We start from the raw sequence: 17,928 nt of genomic DNA, 5'->3' as shown, positions 1-17,928 counted from the left end.
GTTAACAATTATATAGCAATAATACTAGTGCGTACCGTTTTCAAGGGGTGTGTCAATCATTAAATAAACGTACACCGATTTCCCTGTGTTCATGGCTGAAGGCAACTCGCTCCTTTTTAATTCATTTATTCTCGTGTAATTCTCCCCAATTATGTACAAAAATATAATGAGAATCAATAATCATTACAGAGTTCGTAACATTAAGTAGGTACATGACGATGTGTGTGCTCTTATCTTCTCGGCCTCATGTGAACTTGGCTTGTGACAGCTTTCACGTGGTTTGAACAGTTTTTCTTCTCTTTTTCTTTTCCCATGCTTATTTTTGAAAGTGAAAGACGATCGACCATCTTGACTTATGTATGTGTTTATGCGCAAGTAATCTCTTTCTTTCCCTCTATAAAACTCAAATATCCACTCGTTAAATCTACATATAGTATATATCATGAGAATTCGGTGTTTTTAATTTTCTTCTCTTGTCTTTTGTATACGTATTTTGTATATGCATTGTTTCATGTATACGCATACAAAAAAATGAATAGTTAGTTTGTTTTAGAATAGGGTAATTTTAACTCGTTTCGTATTGTACCTGTAAGACGTGAATGTTGCGTGGAAAGAAACAAGAAAGGAAGTACACTTATACGTTGACAAATCCTTTCTATGACCGTTACACTCTATTCGAATGAATGAATTGGTAATCGATCTAGTACACAGATATCTTATAGTTAATACCATTAGAGGCTTCCTTCCTGTGACCTTTTATAAAATAATTCGCAAATTTTATTCGCATTATGTTTAACTTCATCAGATGTAAGATTAAGAATGCAAAGTATAATGTCAACAAAATATCGAAATCATTAGTCAAAGCGACACGAAGGGTATTTCAGAGCCTCGAGTAGCATGAATTGCAAAAATCTTGGTCGTAAAAGTTCTGAAGGATTTTCGAAAAATCGTATTGTTTGATTTAATAGCATTATCGTAATTTCATCAAAAGAGTGCAAGACTTAGCCGAAATGTATTAAGTACTTGCACGTGCCCAATGTAAAAACGCGTATGCTGAGAAGCAGCTTTTTTCTTCCTTTTGTAAGGTTTTATTTAACTTCTTTTCTTTGCGTTTTACTTCGGAAGAAGTACGGAGAATACTTAATCGCTGTGATAGATTATGGTAGATTTTTTGAACTCTACTAATAAATGATCTTTGTACAAACGCGTTGATGAAATATTTACGAACTTCCGCTAGAATGTTCTACCGTCGTATTCCGACGTCGACGCGGCTTATTGTCCTCATTGACAGACACGAGTTGATTCGACAGAATTCTTTACTTTTACGTTACATTTTCCAAAAACACAATATGGTATTTTTTTGCAAGATTTTAACAGGTGCAAAATTGCTTTGTTTTCTATGCTAGAGATATTCTTAAAAATACGTTCATAATGAAATATATATTAAAGAAAAGAAAAATAAATAAAGAAAACAACTATGCAATACATTCATGACTTGTATCGGTTCACACGATATTATAGAATTAAAAATTTATAATCACTGGATACAAATATGTTTTGAATAGAATTTACCGCGAGTTTACACATATTAAAGAAGTGATAAAAGGATGAGCGATTTTAATCGATTTATATGGCGTTACAATGTACGATTTGACTTCAGTCGTAGTTGGGAATAATATATTAGTGTGATTTTATGTGAACGGAAGAGGTCGGATAAAGGAATAACACTCTGAGCGTTGAAGATATAAAATTATTAGCTAAATCGTAACTCGAAGATCAATTCCTGTACACATTGGAACGAATGATAAAGATTGGAACAGATTTTTGTTGATCTGTCAACTGAAGAAATACATTCGTATATCGTTGAAAGTTAATTTTATCAAAGAAAGAAAGTATCTTTTTCGAAATTCGGAAATAATATTTACATGTATGTTTTACGACTACATTAACAGTCTTGTCGACGTTAGTTTCTTTTTTTTTCTTTTTTACTTTTTTTATTATAAACCATTCTTCAAATATTCTTCTAATACGTTATTGAAACTTGGCAATAATAAATTTTCATATATGAATACTTTCACAAGAAAGCACGTCTTTGACACCATTAACGTCTCTTTTATTATGCAATTGATCTATTTCTTTGTAAAAATATACAACATTAAATTTATAGGATCGAATTGTTTTTTTTCGTCAGATTTTTTTATTTCTGTGCGATCATAAATAAAAACCTTCATCTTTCCGCAATAGGAAGAGTACAAAAGTTTGTATCCTTAATAAGAGATTTGTATGATTCCTAGGTAAACGTTTTCTCTTTCCCTCCATGCGTTTATAACATGTACATATATTCGAACGATCGGCGTTCAACCTTCTTTTTTCCCAATTTGACCAGTTCGAACGGTGAACAAGAGATAAATTTCGTCGAGAATTTCTAGAACTCTTCGGAAGCTTGATTCTGCAATAACAACTGAAATATTCGTAGATTTCATTGAATATTCTATTGAAAATAAGTATTGCGTTGCTTGATCGTAAGCAATAAAAAAGCTATTCGAGCGTTGCATATTCAAGAGAACTACTGTCTTTTGCTAAGTTGATCTAATCGACGATCTCTCAATAAAAAAGGAGGAGAATCAAGCTTCGAGAGGAAGGAGTGGTACGATTTCTCCTTTTAAATGCGAATCGACAGACGCTTACTTATACGACGAACACCGAAGCTTTGAACACAATCGGGGCAATAGAGAGACAGAGTCGGACAATAAGGAAATATGATAAAGGGGATCATTTCGATGCGTCCCAATAAGAAATGCCTCGTAATCACGTATAACTAATAAACGATCACACTTGTTTACGCATACATAACGCACGCGATAAAACACTGTCGCCAATCACGTGCGGAAAACATAATGTTCCGATGAGGATCGATTATTAATTTACTCATCGTGTGCGCGTTTTAATTTTGTCCGTTTATTTACTCTAGTCTCTTCGCATTCCTCGGTCATTCTTCACGTTCCTTTATACTTTTATCCGTAAAGCCATCGACGAGGCAACGATTTTCAGAACCACCCACAATCCGGTTGCGGATGCGATTATACATACATATGATACACAATAATATAGTGCAGAAGAGCCCTTTCCTTATTAATAATATATTATCAGTAATAATTCTTATATACCCCCCTTATATAACCTTGTTAGACTATCCCGATAAACGTAATCGCCAGCCCATTAATACAGTTTAATATGAAATAATTTAAAGCGTTAGCAGAAAATCGAACGTATGCGCGACTGGTCTCTCGTCGACGACTCTACGCGTGAACATGAACACAGACTTCGCGGCGAATTACAACTAGCATAGTTTATCTTCCTGTAGAACCGCGTGCAGTCACTACTCGAATTAGATCGATCAATAAGACGTTGTGTACGAAGTCACAGCACAATCCTCAAAAGTGCCGGCGAGATTCAACGCGTGATTAACTGCATCGTGTGATTTGGTATCTCGATGGTTCTTTACGAGCTTTTACCAAAATCAGAATGTTCTAAGCGAGCTTTTTCTCTGTATTATTGTTGGCAACGTAACCATTGTTGGTACCGTTGCTGTAACAACTGTTGTATTCCTTGTTGTAGATCGTCGCGTACGACGAGACACCGTTTTGTCGTGGCACCGAGTCCTCTAATATAGGCATACAAAGACCGGTCGAACCATTCTGTAAACTCTTGTCTGTTGGTTTCTTCGTTTTGCCCACATACTTCGCTTTGTAAAAGTCCGAAAAAAGACCTAAGAAAAGCACGCCATGTAAACCGATCCAAATCATGAAGCCGCGAGGATAATCGCACTCTGTGAATAGAAGCTGGAACTGGTGACTCATGATCAACACGAACTGCACCTAGAAAAAGAAGATTCCTTTTGTGTTAAACTAGTTACATAGAATTAGAAAGTTCAGATCATTATCGATTAATGGATTTACCATTTGGAAGGTAGTCAGGTACTTTTTCCACCAAATGTACTTTTGATATTCAGGCCCCATTGCAGCCACCATATAATAAAAGTACATTACAATGTGAACAAAAGTGTTCAAGAGAGCGAAGAAAGTGCTATGACCACCTGGTGCGAACTTTAAACCCATCCAAACCGAGAATGGCATTATTCCATGATGGATTACATGAAGCGTCGACACGTGTTGGTTCTTCTTCCTCAGAATGAAAAAGAGCTGAAAGAAAATGACATCATTAATATTTTTTTAATTTATATACGTTAAAACAATCACATTTTGCATTTAATTTAAAAAGAAAAGAAGAAAAAGCAGTCGTTTAGAATTTACACGCCTCGACTTCTTAAGAAGGTCAAGTTATCTCACAGAGTAAATTATAAAATAATCTTTTTACAGCTTGACAACTTATACTTGAGCAGCACTCTTCTCAAACGGAGACAAACGTTACTCGGCTTCGTATTACTGGTTCTTTGAAAAAAAATATAAGCTTGCGGTTAGCTGTATGTAAGATCAATTTTTTTCTGCTTCTAGCCAACCAAATTTTAGAAGACTTGCATAATCTTCGTGCAACCTCAATCTAGCAAGCTACAGACAAGAAATCCAGTTTACATTTGAATTCTATTGTGGAGATCTACAGAAATTACTTCCTTCTTCTTTTTTTTTTTCATTTCAAAAATGTTGAATTAATAAAAATATAAAAATTTTTTATTGCACTACGTACATATTAAGAATTCGACAGTTCTAGTATTAAAGTAGCTGCTCAATGATCCGGAATGCTCTATTATTCTAACGTTTAAAGTATTAATTGTCACAACGTTTCACTATCGTACGAGAGCAGCATATGTTTCCGTTCAATGAACAACAGTAATACTGCCTTCCTTAGATAAAATCTATCTACTAGCTTTTTCATTTTTTAAGATATGCTGAAATACTCTGTTCCCCCTTTTTTAAAGCTATATTATAGAGGCTTTCATGGTAGGCAAGTTTTATAAAAAAAATCAGTAATATAACCAATATTGTAATAATTAGTATTTTTCAAATATTCAAGATATACTTATGTAATCTTGAAATCAAATAAATTAAATAAACCAAATAATAAACATACTATTTTTCTAATATAGGATTAATTGATAGAGTCGTGAATTTAGAAATTAATCTCATATAGAAATGTTCAAATGATAGATAGGATGTTTTATTTAAGGAGGACAAAATAGTGACTAACTCGATAATCAATTAAAACAACGACAATGGTCACGTACAAATGGATGTCGTTTAGATACTTACGGTATCGAAGAACTCGGTGAATTTGCTAATGTAATACCACCAACATGTATTCGCCATTCGGAGAGCCAAGGGGCTGTTGGAGTAGTCGACCGGTTGGCATCGGAAACTGTATCCTTTCGCCCAACCACTCATCAAGTACTGAAACAAGGAAACACCGCAAAGTGAGAACAATAAAAGGGGCGCATTCACCGAGAGACGACTATACACGGCTATGACCACAACAATCAGCATATAGATTGCGATCGCTCGCTTTCCACCGAGAAACTTAGTCTCTCTGCTCTCTTTGTTCGATCAAGAAGCCAGGAAAAGCCAGGGAAACAGCTGAAGTGGGAACAAAAGAGTCCTCAGCTCTGTTTCTTTCGCAAGACGACTTCGCCACTGTTTTAAATTCTAAAAGCCCGCGCTCCTTCAGGAATCACGAACAATGCGACTGCAGTTTGTTTCCTGTAGCCTTTCGGTTGCATTTTCGCAATTCCTTCCGGAAAATCAGGTCACGCGTGGTTTCCCGCTTAAAACACTACCTAAATCATCAATTCGCAAGCGCAAACTGGATCCCCATTAACGATCATCCCTTTTATTACCGGAGTGTTTATGTTTTTCGTCAATATTTCCGGAATGGACAACGTACACTGACTCACGAGAGCATTTGAATATTAAATTAGGTCGTTTATGCTGAAAACTAATCTTTTACTCTTTGTTCCAGGCTTTCAAAGAATCTGGAAAATTCTGGGATATTTACGCTTAAGTAGCGTGGCGCGATCAGATCGCTGATAATAGCTCCAGGTTGCGGATATTTATAAAGATAAACATTTTTGTGAAGAAATGGAACCTAAGCAAAAATTTTCTTCATCTGCTAAATATTACATCGAACTTTAGGTATTTTATACATGTTTGAATCTTTGAAATTCGCATAAGTATGTATTATACATAAAAATTCGCAGCTCATTCGTAAATAAAGAACCGCGTATTAAAGAATTCGGCTAATAAGTGAACAATTTGTATCGTAAGGATATCAAAGGCTAGCGACAAATGTAACTTTGCTTTGATGCAAAAGAGTGAAGAATGTGGTAGAAGATATTACGTCCGTAACGATTTGACGTATACCAAACCAATTACAGATTTATTTAAATCTTCGCTTCGTTGAGGCTTCGTTGTATCATCTTTAAATTAACTATTTAAAACTTTCCTCAAACAAAAATGAAAATTTAGAAGAGTGAAATTCGAATGTGAAATATCGCAGTTTTGCTTGCAAAGTGGTTTGTTACCGGAAATAATTTTCAATTTGCGGAAACTGTATGTGCTCGAAATTGATCTGAGGAACGTGTAACGAAAGTGAAATCTTGCGAGGCCGCGATAATTGGTTAAGTGGCGATGATTTTGCTCAAACCGAGCATGAAATAGCGTTACGAAATAATCTTGCCCATGAAGGACTTTTCGTGCGCCAAATTCAAAACGTGCAAATTAACAGAAACACGATCGACGTTACGATCGCCTTTTTAATTTACATTACTGGGGGATTCTACCTGATCCTACCTAACTGTCGATATTGACAGCGTTTGAAGCAAATAATACTCAATAGTATATATCCATCTCAAATTGATATTTCTCGATCGACTGGCAATGAGTCGTTTAATACCTCTAACTGAGAGGGTAAAACACTTGTCCTTGTAAAACACATTGTAGAATGGAATGCAATTTCACATCGATAAATATAATATTACAATACGATTCTCTGGAGGAAAAAACGTGGTCGTATTACCGTGACTATGTGAAGGTTGCATTCAATGTATATACCCATATAATAAAGTTACCTCATATAGTTCGAGAACCAAACAAACGGTGACTTACAAAATCGCTAATGTGTACTTGAAAAATTCCATGCATTTGCGAAGAAGATCGCAATAATTCGTTATTGAAATATTTCGTTTCAAATTTGCTTTTCTTCTTTATGAGGAATCCATCAAATCTTAATTTCAAGATACTTTCTTTAGCTACGAACAGTTCAAGATTTAAATTACGTATCTAGATAGAAGATAAAGCATTTCCAGTAATGTAGAATATTTTTGTTGTTTGTAAAACAATGTTGGTAGTCATTTAAGAAACGTGTATATACATTTTTACAGAATAGCGCATTATAATATTGTTCTAATGGAAACACCGTTTACATTAATTAGCATGTTTTTGTAGCTCATTAAGGTTGATGAAAGGAGTGTTTTGCGGATAAACGAAGGAAACAATGTTGCGTGTAATGTAATCTATTTTAAACTGGACATAGAAAAGCACGCTATTCGTAACCTTCTTTCAATATTTCTTCTTTTTTCAACGTGGTAGGTTTATTTTCCGCTGAAAAATTAAGTTAATTAATGTAACATAAAAAGGAAAGAAAAAAAAGATGACGAAGAATACAGAAATAGTTTAGAGATCTCAAGATTTCAAGAATACAAACATAAATTATGTGTAAACGCTCGCGAATGCAGACAGGATTTGTCGAAGAATAATTATTCTGTTATCTGTTGGAGGCAACCGAGCTTTCCTTAGATTCACGATGCTCTCCAACTAATTTCGTTGACTTTGGTTATCGCGTGACGCACGACATCCGATTCGTGTAACTTGATTGGTATCATCGACGCTAGGACACGGAATTCCATTAAACTTGACCGTATTAAACAGGGTTAGGAAAGCTTGGGTGTAGTTTGAAGCGTAGGTCGTTCGGTAACGAGAACACAACGCACGTATGGCTATGAGAATTGTGTGTCAAGGCCGCGGTTGTGTCGCATTAAATACCATACGCATACTAGGATAATTTTTCATCGCCGTACATATGTAGGTCCACCTTGATTTGAATTTCGTGAAGTACGGTCACAAGTTCGGCTTTATTTCTCGATTGCCTTCCCGCGAAACGAATAAAGGTGACTTCTAGCCATCTATCGCTTTCATTGTTCCGTGCACGTCTCCAGGAAGTTAGAACGAGATTCTCGAGGCTTTTCGGGCGTAAAACCGTGTCCCCTTCAGTAAAATGTTCCACCGGCATTGCAGTTAGTTTGCAGTAACTCAGAAGTTTAAGAACACACCGATATCGTGTGTAGCGTTCGGTGTGATGTAACGTGGTAGTAAGGTTTTCGTGGAACCCTAATTACGCCAATTGCAATACGAAACGTTGGAACAATCTATGCCCGAAAAGATACTGTTTGTACAGGAAGTGTTGGACAGTATTGACGATACTTACGAGCATGTCTGAAACTGGAATTCAAACGACAATTACACAGTTACTACTTCTTGCCTTTCAAAATAATATCCTGACGCATATGAACAACAAAGAACGTGCCTATCCAGATCAATGTAACGAATTTCGCACCTGCTCTCGCGGGATACGTGTCGCGCGAAATCGTGTCATCGTGTCACGAAAATTACGTTTCTGCTCATTACGATACTCTACAGCGATGCTCTCCTCATTCCAATGGTAAAACCAAACGGTCGGTTTAGACCTTCACGGCGTACTAGTAGCTGCTCCCCGATGACGACGACGACCACCACCACCACGACCATCACAACGAAAGTACTTTCGACGCTCGCTCAGCGTGACTAATGCGCTTCCTAAATCGATTCTTTGGAAAAAGGTCCGCCAAAAAGAAGGCTTTTTGCGGAAGGAGCGGGACTTTTTGCAAGATAAGTGGTCAATGATAAATATTTCTTAGTAAAGGATCGACTCATAGATTCTTCGTCGCATTCGTCAGTTCGCGAGAATATTTAACATGTTAGTCGGGTCATCTATTGAAAATACATATATTGTCGACATGAAAAGTTAATAAACACGTATTAATTTCAATCTGGATTTTTCGAAACATGATTATCATAGCATGCATCTTCAGTAGAAATGACTTCATACATTAAAAGATAGGAGTATTAGATAAATTTTAATAAAGAGATAAAGGATTTGAATGAGTCGGTCCATCTTTTCCCGATAATTCGAAGCTGAAGAACTTGAAACTTCTGTTACACACGCGCGTAATATGTTTGTGTATATATATGTATATATATGTTGCAATTTATACAGCATGGAGTCAATAGATCATCTCGAATCACGTTTTTGTGTCACAAGATGCATTTACGAATGAGACTTGTAGTAACAGGCTGCTCTTGTATTGTAAGTTCGCAGGCTTTAATGTTCGGATGATTGATCTCGAGTTACTTTCAACGTCATTCTATTATTTTAAGCGCGATGTATTGGCAATGGTAAATGTGCAATTCTTAATTAAGTCTTTCTGTGGCAAGGCTATCGAAACGAACGTCACTTGACTTGTGAGTCATTGGGCCGATAACTCGGCAGATTTGTTGTACAGTGAGACTTACTTATAAGCTGATAAGGAAAATTAAAACCTCCTTGTTCTATAAACATTAGCTTTTCTCTCGATATACGGTGGGGATATAAAATATTCGTACATTCTTTAAAACAGAATAACCTTTGTAAAATTTGGCCAAACAACAACTTTTTTTAGGAGTTATTGTATCTAAGAGATTTAGTTTACTAGATGACGTGTAAAAAAAAAAAAAAAAAAAAAAAATATCGAAAAGTTGCAATTGGTCCGAATTGCGAAGAAGAGAGTAATGTACATATGTTGTTTAAATCCTCATTGCAGGTCCAGATAGAGAGCATAAAGTTGCAACTTTTTCAAAATCTTTTTACGCGTCATCTAGTAAACGTTTGGTCCAATTTTAAAAGAGTTATTCCGTTTTAATGAGTGTACGAATATTTTCTACACCCGCTGTACGCTATATGATAAGAATCGATAATATTTATGTAAAATTTGCCGCGTTAAAATGAAATTATGTTAGAACGCAGTTATGTTAAAAGAGATTAAAATCCGGAGTATTTCCTATTTCAGAGACAGGCAACCGCCCGCATGGTGCACAACGATTAGGAATTATGTAATTAAATTCTTAATTTCTTAACGCGTTGCGCATTATATTTAAACGCATGAGATTTATTGATAAATCTAATCGCGACACTTTACATTTTTGAAACTAAAGTCCTAATTCTGAATTATTACTTAATATGTTATCAAGTCGATCAAAGCATTATGATTCAGTGTTTCTTAGAATAATCGAGTGGATACACTCTCCTTATCTACCCGGAAGATTTTCATCGTTGCCATTTTAAATGATTGATGATGATTAATTGCTATGTAGCGTAGATACTTAAAGATTGTTCTTAATGTTGTTTCATAATTTTCAAATACTAATAAATACTCATTAAGTATGCCATGAAGGCTTTCTTCCAACAGTTGTTAGAGACGAATATCAAGATACGTATCAATGAAGTATACAAGGTGTTTAGCTACATGTGTAAAAACATCTAAGGGGTGATTCTTGAAGCTAAAACAGGATCAAACTCAAGGATGAAAAAATTGTGTTTTCGGCTTTGTTTTTTAGTCATTGACAATTAAAAATTAGCCGAAGTATACCTGTGCACGAGCAAACTTGCTTACACGAACGAAAGTAGGTCAGCCTAAGCAGCAGGCTGCACAGAGATCCTCAAATCGAACGATAGCACGAAGCAGCTTCCTTCGTACAAGTCGTGGAGAAGAAAATTATGACATTCGAAAACGTAAACTATCCTGCGCGATGTCTTGTAAGAAAAATCGTTGATTAAACATTATATCTGCCTTCTCATTAAAATCCAGCATATCGAAAACCGCTTTATGAAATTTTCGAATAAGCAGGATTAATGTTTCCTCTAATCTTTTGCCTCTATAAATAGTTACTAAATAATAGCACATATAAACAACATTTATACAAATTTTATATACGCACACCAATTGTCCCGTCTGCGAATATCCACAGAAGAATGGTAATGAGAATAACAATCGTTTTATAATACGTTATATAATCGTTTTATATTACAGTACATGTTCAGTACAATCTGTTTTCTTTCAAACAAAGTAGACAATAAGCACGATATATACAACATGATTTGAGCATCTCTATGCACCCCGCTGTTTAGGCTGTCCTACTTTCGTTCGTATAAAGTTTACTCGCGCAGAGGGATATTTCGGTTAATTTTTAATTGACAATAACTAAAAGCACAACCGAAAACGCAATTTTTTTTATTTTTGATTTTTATCTTATCTTAGCTTCATTGAGATTTTCTTGCGACAAATGTTCAAAATGTATTTCAGAATACGTATCGATGAGTTTTGTTGAAACGAGGCTTCAATACGTAAAAAGAATTGATGCGGAAATTCATGTTATTTCATGGAAAGATAAGAAATAGCGAGCATAGAGCAAATAAAATAAGAACTCTGGAGAAGGGAGAAAGCAGTCGAAGTAAAAGTCTATTTAAGAAACTCGATCATTGATCTTGATTTTCAGTCCCAGTGGTCAACTCTTTGATTATTAGAATGTTTTTAATCACAATCGGTACGTAATCGACTAGCCGAATAATAATTGGATCAATGAAAAACTCGTAGAAAGTAACGCAACGTATTCCTACGTGAGTACGATTCTCACGAGATAACTGTATCGAAGCGTGCGTGCGACATACTAAGCACAAACCAAATACGATCTGTATTTCATTAAATACGTACGCGCATTCTTGACCCTATCAGACACAGGAGCACGTGGATGCGTGGGGACGGTTTCTATTTTCACAAAATAGAAAATCGATTCAAATTGATTCCATGGAATCTTATGTTTCTTCCACTTTGAACCAATCAATTAAATGCGAGCCGTTACCGTGACCCAAATCAAAGTATTATCGATCCATCTGATGTGACTACAAGTAAATCGAAAATTCGATATTACACATTCTGAGATTGCGGACATTATCTCATTATTCTCATTATTATTAATAGAACCTATTTGTTGGAATACATCCATATATCGTGAGAGTTGAAACATGGTGCATTAGGGACAGAAACATTTTTTCTGAATTAGGGATGTAATGATTTTAACGAAATTTGATGTATGGTGATAGTTTTAATATGTGGAATAAACATATCTCTAATTTTAATCGCAAATGGCTAACCAATGGGAACAAGGCATATAAATTTCGGGAAAATTATGTATTGCTGTGTAGTCCTTGTTGGTTGATGGGTTTCAATATCTGAATACGTAGTAATATGCGATTTTTCCAAATTTCAAATGCACATTTCTTGTAATTGGTTAGCCATCTGCGACACAAATTACGTTCATTGCATATATATATAGTATAATATAATATAATATAATATAATATAATATAATATAATATAATATAATATAATATAATATAATATAATATAATATAATATAATATAATATAATATAATATAATATAATATAATATAATATAATATAATATATTATAAGAACCTTGTGCGAAACAATCGTAGGAATCTCATCGGTTTACTGGCACTAAAGTGAAAGCTATAATATTTTATAAAGTTATTTTATATAAAAACTCATTTCTTGAAGTTAAAATTAATCTTTTATAAATCGTATTCCAACATTACGCGACTACTTTCCCTCTTTAACACGCTTGTTCTGTCGCATAAAGGGATCGTTTAACTTATAGCGGTGAACAAAAAAAAGTTTAAAAATGGTACGTTGTGATCAACTCTTATACTAAACAACCTTTATCGTGTTAGTTATAGTCATCTATTCTGGGGCACATATATTATATTTATTCCCCTTGACGAATATTTCTCTTTCGTGAAATTATAGTATTTCTTCGTACCTTTTGTCTTATAAACTCCTCTTTATCCGTATAAACAATTCAGCTAATTAGAATTGAATTAGCTACTTAGAATTACCATTCAGAATGTGATCATTTAAGAAACATTATTTCTTAAAATTCTAGATCCTTGGAATTTCTTTATTTATCCTATTTTTCTTTTGCGCTGAACAAATTTATGAAAATCGGTTGTTAATCGCCTACCTTAACAATAAAATCGTAAAAATTGCAAAGAGTGGAGTTGACCATTTTGGTTTTTGAAATGCTGAATTAAAAATCGAACACTCCGGCAAAAAACGTGATTGGGTTTATAGGCGAAATAATAAGGCGTTTCTTTCAATTTCCTTTGGTTTATAGGAAAAATTTCATTCCTCTGGTTTTACACGTGTACTTGGCACAAGTCAACACTCGTGAATAAGATGGAAAAACTGAAAAATGCAAATGGCGAGTCGGTACGCTATTTCGCGGGTTTTTCATCGACGCGATGAATTTCATTGACTGGTCGAAGGAATGACTTATGCAAGCCGCGAAACACCGGCGCATCGTAGCCGACAGGCAATAACTTTCACGAAGAAGGGGGTAGGGGGCATATCGTTGTCGAGACCGATCATTAATTATTCTAGGCGTGATCGATGATACGTCGGAATGGGATTACTTGAACGAGTTTGTCGGCTAAGCGAGGGACAATCGTTCGCGTTTATTTCTGTGCCAATATAGTAAGGCAGAGTTATTCGAGTCACCTAAGCTCCAACATCATAAAGTTCAATTTTGAACTTTCTACAGAATAGTCAAACTTGTACAAAATTGCGATCGTTAGTCTTTAATATAGTAACGAAAGAATGAGAAAGTACCGTGTAGTTCAAGTTCACCAAAAGAACATATCAAAAAACGAAAAAATGATTCGAATAATCGTATGGTTATTAATTACATAGTAATATACACACGTTACTGAATTACGATAATTACAACTGAAAATGCCGATATTAATTGAACAAACATCTTTCCTTTTCATAAGTGGAAGTTATATCCTCGTAGAAAATTATAATCGGTGAGCTATCGATGTAACTGCGTGAAATATTTCACTGCTTATCGCGTCACTAATAATGAGTCAAACAGTTTTTTCCAAATTTATATCGCTTAAAAATTGCTTATAATCAAATTTGACAAATTAGCTTGACTCTGATAACCCTATCTTATCGTGTATACATATATCACTTGGTCTTTTAATGGTCCTAAGTTTACAGAACAAGTAAAATTAGGGGAGATTCTACAATTCGAAATAAGACGAAAATCGAGAATAACAAGATTGTTATTGAATTTTGAAATTACACTTCCTCGAAAACGAGAAATGCAATTTTGTTATTCTCGATTCTCGACTTATTTTCACATGTATTGTAGAATACCTTGCTGTCGATTATCTATTTCTGTACGTATATTCTGTACGAAATCACGAAGTTTCCCTGAGAAAAAGTAAATGGATATAGAGAAAAGAAAAAGTTATAATTAAGCAAGACGAACCTCGTAGAAGATCCATGTGGAGAATAGTGTTTGAACCAAGTTGTACGCTATCAGGATTCCCCGAAGTTTGAAAGGCTTTTTATTTTCCATTAGCCTCGGTCCCAAAACCTTGCTGAAATAAGCGTAAGATAGGCATATCGCCATCGTTGGAAAAGGACTGCTCATCATCACCCAATTGTTCACCCGGGGATCTAGAATCAGAATATAGCTACCGTTAGAACGAACGACAATCGCGATTACAATTGTTTACGAACGATTATTTCTCTTATCCATTATCCGATAAATACATAGTTAGTCTTTTGACGCGAGACATCGAACTTTTCGATAGGTAAAAAATGTGTTTTCTTTCTTTTTGCTCGAGCTATCGATTCGACCGTGATTAAATAGAAATCGAACGGCTATAAACTCAAAGTTCGGCTAATTAATATCGCGCTCGATGGGAATGATTCGTGAACAATGACTCTCGGACTTCTTGAAATTGGGAGATTGGCGCGAACGGTCTCTTTATTTAGAAAGGCACGAGTATATTAAGAATGTAGGCATACGCGACGTGCTCGACTAGAGACCAATAGTCAAGCAAATGAAAGATACCACTGCGAGCAATTTCATATCAACGAGGGTTAGCGTGAGTAAGCGTGAAATCCACGTCCACTTCGTTCTTGTGGTTATCGCTAATTAAATCTCGCTCTCCTGCTCGGTTTAGTAATAATGTTAAAGCCGCGTTTAATTATCGGTTCCTCATCCAGCGATTCTTTAACGACCGACGAATAGAAAGTAAAGAATCGTTACTTTTCGTTACACTCCTTTTTTTTTTCTTTTTTCTCCTCCTGCCCCGGTGGTACTTTTATTTTTTCCATAACTTTATGCATCGACGTCACGGTACGATAAACCTCGTTATGATGATTTTCCTGTCATTAAGCAACAATAAAGTGGTAGGCTTCCCGGTTCGTTAACCTCTTTAACACCATGATTATATTTAAAAAAGAACAGGGTAATCCAAGTACATTACTTTAACGGCCGATTGAACTCTTTTGTATGTATCGGAGAAAATTGAAACTGTTAGCGGGTCGACAGCACGCTATTCAAACAGTAACGTGAGCCACGTTTACCGAGTGTTTGGTTTTTATAAAAGAGAAGTTAATCGAACGTTTCATATACACGCAGTGGAAAAAATTCTAATCGATATGTTGATTTAGCCAGTCTTTTCACGGGAAGAACGTGCTTGTAATTGCTACCCCTTGATACCAATAAGGTGTACAACAGAATATCTTATAATTCCATTCCACGAGATACCCAACCCCAATCTAACCCCGTCCATGAGTGTTAGAGCACTTACGGAAAACTAAGTAAACCTGATAAATCATTAGGAAATTATAAAACCTCTAAAAAAGTATTATTTCACATAAAACATTAGGCTATAAAGAACCCATATTTCGATATTATTATTCAATATTAATATAAAATGAATTTTCTTTCGTATGTATATCGGCCACATCTGCAACAATTTTGACATTTATATAATTATTTTGTTCCATTATCATTCGATTTTATACATATCTATTGTAAATAATTTTATTATCTAGATTCTCGGAATGACTCATTCAATTCGCTCAAAATTCTTCAATCGAGTTTAGATTAGGATACTTTGAGGACTAACGCGTTATTGTTATATTTCTGTAACTCTTAATACTGTACAACAATTTTGCATGAACATAAAATTTTGGTCGATAATCGTTTTGTTGATAATTTAAGTTCATAATAATGAAAAGTATGTAAATATAAATAAAATATGTAAGAAGGTCATATTTTTACGATTACATCGTTTTAATGTTTACTATCTACAACTCAAATTTCGACGGTAATAGTGTAATTAAGAACATGGGTCACGATGGAAAACAATGGCATGACATAACGAGCAGAAGGGAAAACGGGTTAATTATTTCAATATGCAGTTAGATATGTTGAAGTTTCTTGCAGCAAATACACTTTTTACATATTAATATCGTATCTTATTCATCGCTTCTCAAAACAGTGGGATATTTGGAAATCTCGCCAATCTCTATGTTACTTGGTCTATTTGAAAAATGGATAAAAAAATATATTACATAGCTATTTCTACGGAACGGAATTAACGATCACACGATAGTAGTCAATATTAACAAACAGGTATTAATGAACTCGAAGTCGAAAAACATCTTTTTCCTGTTAATGATAAGACACCATGAATTTATCTTTTGTAGCTTGGTGACAAATCATCTTTTACATTATGCTTTTATCATTTTTTACGTAATCATAATTATATGTATTATCATTTGTTACATAATGCAAGAATTATTATGCTTTTACATCCTATTTTATTCTTGTTTTAACAAACAAAAGAATGTTTAATGTTTTAAGAGAAACTTTAGCGAATAGTCAAAATAAGAAATCATTTGTATCGCCAACCATTCATATTTTCTCAAACTTATAAGAAATATATGAAATAAAAAAAAAACACTATTGGATTTTGAATGATCTAAAGGATGCAACAGAATTAGTAAAAATGTACCATATTTTCCAGCAAGAAACGTCTTTTGTCCTCGTCACGTGTCGCAATGATTGGTCATTGATCGATTTCTACATCGGTCACGAAAGTATTTGACTGTTTACCATAGACAATTTGTACCATGTCCTATTATACCAAACTTCTTGAAATTTCATTAGCATGGTAACGAGACACGGTAATTGTGATTATATTGGTAAAATTTGGACTCAATCTGTATACGTATATAGAATTTATTTACTGCAAACATATATTTAATAAAAAATTAGAATACGGCACCAATATCCACCTTAAGCGTATAAATGTTACAATTGTTGAAGATGATTCCTCTGAATATTGAGGCTTATTGCAATATGTGTGTATATTGATTTTATAGGCACAACTACGTGTCAAACCCCTTTTTAAAGCCAAAAGGCTGGAAAATAAGTTATCTATAGGAAAATAAAGTTATCTATCTATCTAATTGCCTAGTAAAATACTTGAATGCTATCTGTCAAATGTATGCTTGCAGTAAATATATGAAACTACTACATTATATTTTCAGATTCGTTTTAAAATGTTTTGTACAACGCACACAATAAATTTGCAAGAAGTTCCTACAAATATCTAAATATTTTCTTAAGTCACTGTAAATTAAAATTGTCAAGCCATTGCGCGATATATATTTGACAAAGAGCCAAAGATGTCAAGAATTACAAAAAATATTTCTCACAGTCTTTATGTCGAATCATTTGACGTAATGCAATCTCGCTAATGTAAACGCAGAAATCGCGCTTCGACGTGTCTACGATCACGGTATACAAAAGTTACATAACAATGTAAATGGAGAGGAAGTATGGAGCAAAGTGACATTCTCCATTCGCTAAAGGCGACATTTCGTAACTCAACAT

At 34.5% G+C, this 17,928-nt stretch overlaps 1 protein-coding gene across 1 annotated transcript in view; it reads right to left on the bottom strand.

Moving 5' to 3' along the window:
* Positions 1-78: 78 nt before the first annotated feature.
* LOC100651171 (elongation of very long chain fatty acids protein AAEL008004) overlaps positions 79-17,928 on the bottom strand; it is a 38,664-nt gene continuing 20,814 nt past the window's right edge. The window contains exons 3-6 of the mRNA XM_003399474.4: positions 14,497-14,687; positions 5,268-5,405; positions 3,960-4,202; positions 79-3,878 (exon numbers count right to left, since the gene is read on the bottom strand). Of these exons, the coding sequence (XP_003399522.1) occupies positions 3,531-3,878; positions 3,960-4,202; positions 5,268-5,405; positions 14,497-14,687 (920 nt within the window). The 3' untranslated portion in view covers positions 79-3,530. The remainder of the gene's footprint in view (positions 3,879-3,959; positions 4,203-5,267; positions 5,406-14,496; positions 14,688-17,928) is intronic.

This window comes from Bombus terrestris, chromosome 12, assembly GCF_910591885.1.
Source record: "Bombus terrestris chromosome 12, iyBomTerr1.2, whole genome shotgun sequence".
In the NCBI taxonomy this organism is placed as follows: Eukaryota; Metazoa; Arthropoda; class Insecta; order Hymenoptera; family Apidae; genus Bombus; species Bombus terrestris.
This window is presented reverse-complemented; position numbering and strand designations above follow the sequence as displayed.